At 42.7% G+C, this 10214-nt stretch overlaps 1 protein-coding gene and 1 pseudogene across 1 annotated transcript; both read left to right on the top strand.

Moving 5' to 3' along the window:
• Positions 1-1880: 1880 nt before the first annotated feature.
• On the top strand, positions 1881-5049 carry LOC144369325 (uncharacterized). Its single transcript, XM_078028929.1, has 2 exons — positions 1881-4425; positions 4908-5049. Exons 1-2 carry the CDS (start codon positions 3213-3215, stop codon positions 4982-4984), a joined length of 1290 nt encoding a protein of 429 aa, XP_077885055.1. The 5' UTR covers positions 1881-3212; the 3' UTR covers positions 4985-5049.
• A 4701-nt stretch (positions 5050-9750) lies between these two features.
• Positions 9751-9859, top strand: LOC120885115 (small nucleolar RNA U13; annotated as a pseudogene).
• Positions 9860-10214: the final 355 nt, after the last annotated feature.

Genomic DNA, 10214 nt, shown 5'->3' with positions numbered 1-10214 from the left:
TGTCTGAAAGAAATATGGGGAACACCCTAACTACCCCTTTGAGCCTTACTCTAGATCATTGGCAGGACGTCCAAAAGCGCGCAAACAACTTGTCCGTGACGGTCAAAAAGAAGAAATGGAAAACTCTCTGTGCCTCAGAATGGCCTACATTCAATACCAGCTGGCCTCCTGAAGGAACCTTTAACATTGATTCTATCTTACAGGTGAAGTCTCGGATCTTCATCCAAGGTCCTCAGGGACACCCTGATCAAATACCCTATATTATTACTTGGGAAGATTTAGCTTCCACACCACCCTCCTGGGTGGCTCCTTTCTCTCCTCCTAAATCCCCTTCTCATTCTTCTCCCCTCGAGCCCTCTGCTCCTCTCCTTCCAGTTCCTCCTCCTCCTTCACCTCTACCCCCTCAAACCTCCCAACTTTACCCTGTTCTCGACAAATCTGAAACTTTGACTAAGCCAAGGGCAACACCAAAGAAGGTTTTGCCACCAGAAGACTCAGCCCTAATTGACCTGCTAGCTGATGAGCCTCCTCCTTATCAGCCCCAGCCCTTGCCAGCCCTTGGGTCCAATCCACCTTCCTCGGAGGAAGAAGAAGATGACCAAGAGGGTCCAACAGCCAGTGCTCCCCCAGATCCATCCCCCATGGTGGGACAGCTCCGAGGACGACGGGATCACACTGCACCAGGGGACACTTCTAGAGTTCTCCCCCTGCGGCAAATGGGGGGTCCCAATGGCCAATATCAGTATTGGCCATTCTCAGCCTCTGACCTTTATAACTGGAAAACTCATAATCCTTCCTTTGCTAAAGACCCTGTAGCTTTAACCTCTCTGATTGAATCTATTCTAGTGACTCACCAGCCAAGGAGAAACAAAAAGTTCTTTTGGAAGCTCGCAAAAATGTACCAGGGGATGATGGGCGACCTACCCAACTCCCAAATTTGATTAACGAGGCTTTTCCTTTAACCCGGCCAAACTGGGACTATACCACTGAAGCAGGTAGGAACCACCTACGTCTCTATCGCCAGTTACTCATAGCGGGTCTCCAAGGAGCAGGGCGTCGGCCCATTAATTTGGCCCAGGTAAGACAAACTATTCAGGGAACAGAGGAGAGCCCAAGAGCATTTTTAGAAAGACTAAAGGAGGCATATCGGAGGTTCACTCCCTTCGATCCTGATAGTGAGGACCAGAAAGAAAATGTCTCTATGACATTTATTTGGCAATCTGCCCCAGACATCAGAACTAAGTTGCAAAGACTGGATAATTTGCAGGATTTCTCTCTAACAGATTTGCTGAAGGAAGCAGAAAAGATATTTAACAAGAGAGAAACTCCAGAGGAACAAAAGAATAGAATCAGGAAGATGCAAGAAGAACGAGACCTTAAGCTTAGAGAAGAGTCAGACAAAAGGGAAAGAGAAAGTGATCGAAAGCGTAACAGGGAACTAAGCAAAATATTGGCCACTGTAGTTCAGGCAGGACGTCAGGGAGACAAAGTGAGTCAGGACAGGGAACGGAGCAGGCCCCGTGTAGACCGAGACCAATGTGCCTACTGTAAGGAAAAAGGACACTGGGTAAAAGACTGCCCAAAGAGACCCCCCAACCCTAGAAGAGGTGCAAATCGGGCCTCGCAGTTACTAGCATTAGATGAAGACTGAAGGAGTCAGGGCCAGGAGCTCCCCCCTGAGCCCCGGGTAACCCTACAAGTAGGGGAGCAACCTGTAACCTTCCTAGTGGATACGGGAGCCCAACACTCAGTGCTGACGCAAGCACCAGGACCCATAAGCCACAGAACAACATGGGTCCAAGGTGCCACCGGGAACAAACCATACCGATGGACTACCGAAAGAGAAGTACACCTTGCCACAGGTAAGGTTTCTCATTCGTTTCTACATGTGCCTGATTGTCCGTATCCACTATTAGGAAGAGACCTGTTAACCAAATTGAGGGCCCAAATTTATTTCAAGGACGGGGGTGTCTCTATTACCGGGCCAAACCAGACCCCCTTGCATGTATTGACTTTCAAACTAGAAGATGAATACAAACTTTTTGATAAGTCCTCACTACCTATTAAAAACATGGACTATTGGCTTAGTTCCTACCCGGAGGCCTGGGCAGAAACTGGAGGAATGGGAATGGCTAGACAACAACCTCCACTAGTCATACAGCTAAAAGCCACTGCAACTCCTATTAATATTAAACAATATCCTATGTCAAGGGAGGCCTACCAAGGCATCAAGCCGCATATCAAACGCCTCCTAGATCAAGGCATTCTAACACCTTGCCGGTCGCCCTGGAACACCCCGCTGCTACCAGTTAAAAAGCCAGGGACTAATGACTATCGACCGGTTCAGGACTTAAGGGAAGTTAACAAAAGGGTAGAAGACATTCACCCCACAGTGCCAAATCCCTACAATCTCCTCAGCACCTTGCCTCCAACCCATACCTGGTATACTGTTTTGGACCTGAAAGATGCCTATTTCTGCCTAAGACTGTCTCCCCAAAGTCAGGCCCTTTTTGCATTCGAATGGAAAGATCCTGAGGAAGGGATCTCTGGACAGCTGACTTGGACGAGACTACCACAAGGATTTAAAAACAGCCCAACACTCTTTGATGAGGCTCTGCACCAGGATTTGGCTGAATTTCGGGTAAGACACCCTTCCTTAATTATGCTTCAATATGTGGACGATATCTTGTTGGCTGCAACCTCCAAAGAAGACTGCCTAACAGGTACGAAAGAATTGTTGCAAACCTTGGGACTATTGGGGTACAGGGCATCAGCAAAGAAGGCCCAAATCTGTCAGACAAAGGTTATCTATCTTGGCTATGAACTTTACGATGGTCAGCGCTGGCTGACAGCTGCCAGGAAAGAGACTATCTCAAATATACCAACCCCCCAGAGTCCCAAGCAGCTGCGGGAGTTTCTAGGAACTGCAGGTTTCTGCAGACTCTGGATTCCTGGGTTTGCTGAGATAGCAGCCCCCTTGTATCCACTGACTAAACCAGGTACTTCCTTTACCTGGACTGAGGAACATCAACTGGCATTTGAACAAATTAAATTGGCTCTTCTGTCAGCCCCCGCCTTAGGCCTGCCAGACATTACCAAGCCTTTTGATCTGTTTATAGATGAAAAACAGGGCTATGCAAAAGGGGTTTTAACCCAAAAACTGGGACCCTGGAGGCGTCCTATAGCCTACCTGTCAAAAAAAATTGGATCCAATGGCAGCCGGATGGCCACCATGCCTCCGGATGATAGCAGCTATGGCTCTTCTGATTAAGGATGCCACCAAACTGACTTTGGGACAGCCATTAACCCTATTAACCCCTCATGCCATTGAAACCATAATTCGCCAGCCACCCGACCGCTGGATGTCAAATGCCCGGCTCACCCATTACCAGTCTTTGTTATTGGATACTGACCGGATCCAGTTCGGCCCCTTGGTGACATTAAATCCAGCAACCCTCCTGCCGCTCCCGGAAAAAGCAGATCCTCACAACTGCCAGCAGATTCTTGCAGAAACACAGGGGACCCGGCCAGACCTCACAGACCAACCAATGAAGGATGCGGAGCTAGTCTGGTATACAGATGGAAGCAGTTATCTGCTCAACGGAGAACGACGAGCAGGAGCGGCCATCACCACTGAATCTGAGGTAATATGGGCGAGTGCGCTTCCGGGCGGGACGTCAGCTCAGCGGGCAGAACTGATAGCTCTGACTCAAGCCTTAAAGCTGGCAGAGGGGAAAAAGCTAAATGTATACACAGACAGCAGATATGCTTTTGCCACTGCTCATATACATGGGGAAATTTACAAGCGCCAAGGATTACTAACCTCAGAAGGAAAAGAAATCAAAAATAAGACTGAAATATTAGCTTTACTTAAAGCTTTATTTTTGCCTAAGAAATTAAGTATCATGCATTGTCCCGGCCATCAGAAAAAAGACACTCCAGAGGCCAAAGGGAACAGATTAGCAGATGAGACAGCCAAGAAAGCAGCTCTAGGGCCACAGCTCTTAATAATGACTCTATTGCCCCAACAAGTAGACCCACCGCATGCTAACCACGAAGAACAATGGGTCTATGAAGACAAGGACTTAAATGTCATACAGAGACTGGGGGCTACCTACAGCCCAGAGGACAATACCTGGAAATATCAAGGAAAGACTATCATGCCCCTTAAAGATGCAAAACAACTAGTGAAGTCCCTACACAGACTCACACACCTTGGAGCTAAAAAGATGAAAGAACTTTTAGACCGCGGGGAAGGTACTTTATATCTCCCAAACAGGGATCAACTTCTTCGCCAGACAGCAGAAAATTGTCAAGCATGTGCCCAGGTAAATGCTGGTAAAAACAAGATTGGAATCGGAATTCGAATAAAAGGGCATAAACCTGGAACCCATTGGGAAATAGACTTTACTGAAATCAAACCAGGTATGTATGGCTATAAGTATCTTCTAGTTTTTGTTGATACCTTCTCCGGATGGGCAGAAGCATTCCCGACTCGACATGAAACTGCTAAGGTGGTTGCAAAGAAATTATTAGAAGAGATTTTTCCCAGGTATGGGGTACCTGGGACAATTGGATCGGATAACGGGCCTGCCTTCGTTTCCCAGGTAAGTCAGATGGTGGCCAATATATTGGGGATCAATTGGAAATTACATTGTGCTTACAGACCCCAAAGTTCAGGACAGGTAGAAAGAATGAATAGAACTATTAAGGAGACCTTGACCAAATTAACGCTTGAAACTGGCACTAGAGACTGGGTACAGCTCCTGCCTTTAGCCTTATATCGGGCCCGAAATACCCCAGGCCCACAGGGACTAACCCCATTTGAGATTCTGTACGGTGCCCCACCACCTGCTGTTAACTTTTATGAAACTGAAACCTGTGCCTCCCTCGCCCCATCTATGCAGACTCATTTGCGTGCCTTGCAGCTGGTTCAGAACGAGGTCTGGAAGCCTTTAGCCGCAGCATACAAAGAGGAACTTAAAACCCCATCGCTGCCACATCCCTTCAAAGTCGGAGACACCGTCTGGGTACGCAGACACCAGAGCAAGAACCTTGAACCACGGTGGAAAGGACCCTACACTGTCCTGCTGACGACTCCTACTGCAGTCAAAGTGGACGGCATCTCTGCTTGGATCCACGCCTCTCATGTAAAGACTGCTCATCCACTGGAATCCACCAGCACCTCTTCAGGATGGAAATTGCAACGCACTCAAAACCCGCTAAAGATAAGACTCACTCGCTGCTGACTTTATTCACTTTATGTCTAGCTCTCCCCATGTCAGCTGCCAGGCACCACTTGTATAACCCCCCCGCACCCCCGAAAGTCCCAGACAGTTGGGGATCCTAGAAGCCGCAGTACAGCAAGATCTGAGGGCAATAGAAACCTCTGTAACTGCTTTAGAAAAATCTTTAACCTCCTTATCAGAGGTAATATTGCAAAATAGACGGGGTCTAGACTTATTGTTCTTAAAGGAAGGAGAGCTTTGTGCTGCCCTAAAAAAAAAAAAAAAATTGTTGCTTTTACACAGATCATACAGGGGTAGTAAGGGAATCCATGACAAAACTCAGAGAAAAGACTAGATGCACGGGAAAGATCCCTGCGGAGCTCTCAAAGTTGGTTTGAAGGCTGGTTCAATAAGTCCCCATGGCTAACTACTCTATTGTCTACCATAGCTGGACCCTTGATCCTCTTGCTGTTGATCTTAACGTTTGGACCCTGTATTTTTAACAAATTGATGCAGTTTATAAAAGACAGGCTTTCTGTGGTACAAACCATGGTCCTTACCCAGCAATATCACTTGCTTCAACAACAGGCTGAATCTGAACCCGAACAGGCAGATCTATGGATATAAGATTATATCCCTGATAAAAGAAAAGGGGGGAATGAAAGACCCCAGCCTCAAAGCCTTAAGCTTAATGTTAAGAAATATAACGTTTTGCTCTGCAGTCACAAGATGCTTCCTCCTAACCGCAACCCATGCCCCACACCCCCCATGTTGTAACCCATACGTTAATACCCTCATGTCAAAACCGCAAGATGTCCCAGACAGTTAAGAAACCACGAGATGTTCCAGAGGGGCAGACTTGAGCAAAAGAGGACAAAAATAGGAGCACATGGGTGGGGTCTCCAAACCCACTCTGCCCCCTGTGACCACTTTTAGGGGAGCTTGAGAGGGGGCCAATGAAATAGCTGATACTGTGCCAAGCTGTCATGGGGGGGCCAATGAAATAACTGTTACTGTGCTAAGTTGGAATCTTATCCCTTGCAACCTATAAAAATCCTGTAACCCCGAGCCCATGCATGCAAGCTGCCTAAGCCACGGCTGAGGTTCTGCTTTGCATCCATAGGCGCCTATGTGAATAAATTCCTCCTGCTGATTGCATCCAGTGACTCGCGTGTTCCATTCTGGGTTGGGGTCTCGGGGGTCTTTCAGTTTTTAACACCTTCTCTGCACTATTGCTTGGGATTTTAGCTGCCCATTGAGAAACTTGTACAGTAATGAGAAATGATTGGATTGTGATCTAGGGGAGATTTGCATGTGTTCAGTAAGCTTTACTCCCAGCCCTTGAGGATTTAAAATGGCTTTATATTTGGGGTCCTTCAGCCTAAGCCTCTCACCATTCTTTTGCCAAGTGTTTTGTTTTATGTGAGACAATTAGTTTCTTTCATTGAACGGAAGCTATTATTATTCAGTGATGAAAATTTTTCCTTCTGGAAATAATTGTCAGTCTGTGAGTGTTTTATATATGTGTATATGTGCTATGCATTTTATATGTGTGTATGTATACATGTATAATTGCATGCCTTGAGTGTGTATGCACATGTGTGTGTTTATATACACATACATGTGTGCTTACCTAGGTATGGGCAAATAGTTGCTGAAGTGTGTCACAGGCCACATACTCTGGAAGCACAGTCTGTGACTGTCTGTGTATAACCTGTTCATTGAGGATCTGTAAAGGAAGAGAAAAAATTTTGTATTTGGCAGTAGAAGAAGTGAAATTTCAACATAACCTGACAGAGCCTGTATAAGCCAGTAGAGAGTTCTGGAATAAGTGTCACTAGTAAGTATTATCTTACTTAGATGGAAATGGCTGGACCAAAGTGTCCAGGCCATCATCTTCCTGCCTCCCTCACTGCTGGATGTGGGCTGCCCAGAAAAAGCATGATGCTGGGGGAAAAGCTCTCTACAACTGAGGCAGAGGCTGATGGTGCTGACAGATAGAGGCTGCCATCTGCACTCCTTAGTACTAGGCAGCAAACCTCCTTGAAAGAGAAATCCAAAAGCTGCCTCTGCATGACTACAATACATGAGTAAAGGAAGCAGTTCTATTGATTGTCCTCCCAGGCCACACTACCACGTGTCTGTGCCAGTCTGGAAACAATACACCTAAGCGGATGTTGTCTGGACTCAAATAGTCTCCAGTGAATCCTGGAAAAGTAAATTTTTAGTTCTAGTATGAGTAGGTATGATAAATCCAAAATGGCTACAATTTTTCAAATATATCTCTCATTACGAACTGGAGTATGGCACTGGGGTTGTAGCTCAGTGGTAGAATGCTCACCTAGCATGTGCGAGGCCCTGGGTTCGATCCTCAGCATCATATAAAAATAAATAATAGTAATGTGTCCAATGACAACTAAAAACTAAATATTAAAAAAAAAGAACAGGAGGATGTATCACCTTTCCCTGAATGCATTGGCCTTTGAGTGATTTGGTCTCTGGGATATATAAGAAGAAGCACTGTGCTAACTCTAGGTGTAACTTTAAGAGAACTTACTCTCTAGAAGCCTTGTGCTAACAAAGATGTCCAACTGCACTCCTGGAGAGATCACAACACAGAGGAGCTCCAAGAGTATGCGGAAATGGAGGAGGACCCATGTAACTCTCTTCTCCCTTTTTCTGTAGCCGTAGGGCTGGGCACATAACAGACAGGACCAATCAGAATCCTGATGGCATTGAACTGGACCTGGAAAGAAATACTTTCTGTTCAGATGGAAAAGTTGGAAAAATGTGTTCCTTACCATGTGTAACAAACTGTGAAAAATGAATACCAAAGCACTAACTCATTTACTCAAAGAAAAAACCAAGTATTTAACAGTTAAAGATATTAAATAAAGCATGATTCCGAGAAGTTTCCCCATCTAAAATGTAGAATTGCTGTATCCAAATCATTCTCCTTCATAGGAATGGGCAATGTGAAACTAAACCCATGGCTGTCAGATAGGTTGAGAAATTATAGATAATACTGACCACAGGACTCATCTGGTTTCTTTCCTTTGGCTTTCTTAACAGCTTAAGCTCACTGAAGAATAATTGAGCACATGAGTTTAGTTTCACTATTACTTTGCTCTCTGGATTAATACCAGAAAGAGGAATCGAAGAAATAGGGTTTACTAATATTATAGAATGTTTTCTAAAAAATTCAAAGACTTTAGATTTAGGATATTGAATACTTAGAGTTCCAGAATAACCAGCTAAAGCAATTTGCCAATTATCATTTAATTGTAAATTGTAAGAAATTTGTTGCTGAGTTATTTGAGTAATAATTTGATTTGGCTCTCTACCACTCAATTGTTAGAAAAGTATGAATAAATTCTACACATCTTTGCCACAGTGGGAGGGGAATAGTTTATTTAAAACAAGGGCAAACTGAGGAAAAAGTATCCTATCCTAATGTCAAATTTAATGCATGTGCTCTTCATCTTGGCTTTCAAAATCGAAAATTAGCATAGATGTCTGGACATACTATCTTAATAAGAACATCATTCATTATAACATTCTTTAAAGATCACTGTAGAGCCACAGTTGGCTATTATTTCATATTTAGGGATATCAATTTTAGCTGTTTAATTTGACAAGGTAAACCATACAGAGAAAACAACCTATGATGATAACACATAAATTTTTTATTAAAAATTTCAAATTTATTAAAATTCATCTATGCTCAATCTTTGTCACTGCTAGATTTTTTCTCTTTTATAAAAATAAATTTTAAAACATATTTCTGATAGGATTTAAAATCCAAACAAGTAATATTAAAGATACACCAAGATATTATTGACATGTAGACTTTGCATCTCTTTGAGGCACTATATATTCTAAATAATTTTTTATTTTATCCAAGTCTCAAAACTACTTTATGATGTAAATATTTTTAAGCAAAATTCACAGAAGGAATCTATGGCCTCAAAAAGGTTAAGAAACTTGATAGAACACAAATACTAAATGGCACAAATACTAAATCTGGCACTGACAAAGATTAAACAGAGATATTTAGTTTGATTCTGAGTACTGAAAGGAGAATAGCAATATGGATGGTCAGAATCGAGAAGGACATAGATAAGTTTATACAACTTCCTGTTTTACACTAAAGTGCATACTTCAAGTGAACTTCTAAAATACATTTAGTTTGAAATATATGTTAGAACTGCATACATGTCCATTGATAAATGAAATTGATAACTGAATTATAACAGAATGAAAGGTTCAGAAAAATGGAAAAAATACCAGAAAAGAAGTATTCAGACCATTCTTTTAGATATTTTCCTGACATCAAATTTCTTTATATATCATGAATTTATGATATGATTATGATAAAGTTATGATATGATTCAATCTGTTATACTAACCAAGATATAATTGATTGCATGGATTTTATGATCTATATAAAATGAATTAAATTTTAATCATTTATTTCATCATGACTACAATCTTTATTATAACTTATAAAAATAGAATAAAGATCCTTTTGGTTCATAAGTGTGATGATTATTGGGTGTTCACGTGGCTGGTGTGGGAGATGTGCCTTGCTCTACACCTTGTCACTACATCTGCACATTATTTATCTGTTGTCAAAAAAGGCTAACAAAGGTATTTTATTAGGTAAATTTAAACTCCTTCCTTCTCTCTTGAGTTCTTATTTCTTTTTAATAAATGATGTAATTACACCTTACTCTGATCTCTCCTCCTGAGGCCCATGAGCCACCCTAGAAATTGTCTAAAAAGAACAAAAAGAATTATCTTTCTTATTACCTTCCAATATGCATCACATACTGTCCTGTTCAATTTTCAATTTCCATACTGTACTGTCTTGTTCAATTTTCAATTTTTTGTCTTTTAATTTTTTTGAAATTCTATACCAACTAAAAGATAAAGTCTAACTCTAAATAATGACAGATCTGAACTTTCTTGATCTCTTTACCCTCT

This window comes from Ictidomys tridecemlineatus, chromosome 12, assembly GCF_052094955.1.
Source record: "Ictidomys tridecemlineatus isolate mIctTri1 chromosome 12, mIctTri1.hap1, whole genome shotgun sequence".
Lineage (NCBI taxonomy): Eukaryota > Metazoa > Chordata > Mammalia > Rodentia > Sciuridae > Ictidomys > Ictidomys tridecemlineatus.
The sequence above is the reverse complement of the archived record's forward strand: the minus strand, read 5'-3'. Positions and strand labels throughout refer to the sequence as shown.

Coding starts and splice junctions, on each gene's coding strand:
- LOC144369325 (XM_078028929.1), top strand. CDS start 3,213: ATGGCAGCCGGATGGCCACCATGCCTCCGGATGATAGCAGCTATGGCT. Junction 4,426..4,907: donor CTTTACTGAAATCAAACCAG/GTATGTATGGCT, acceptor CCATCTATGCAG/ACTCATTTGCGTGCCTTGCA.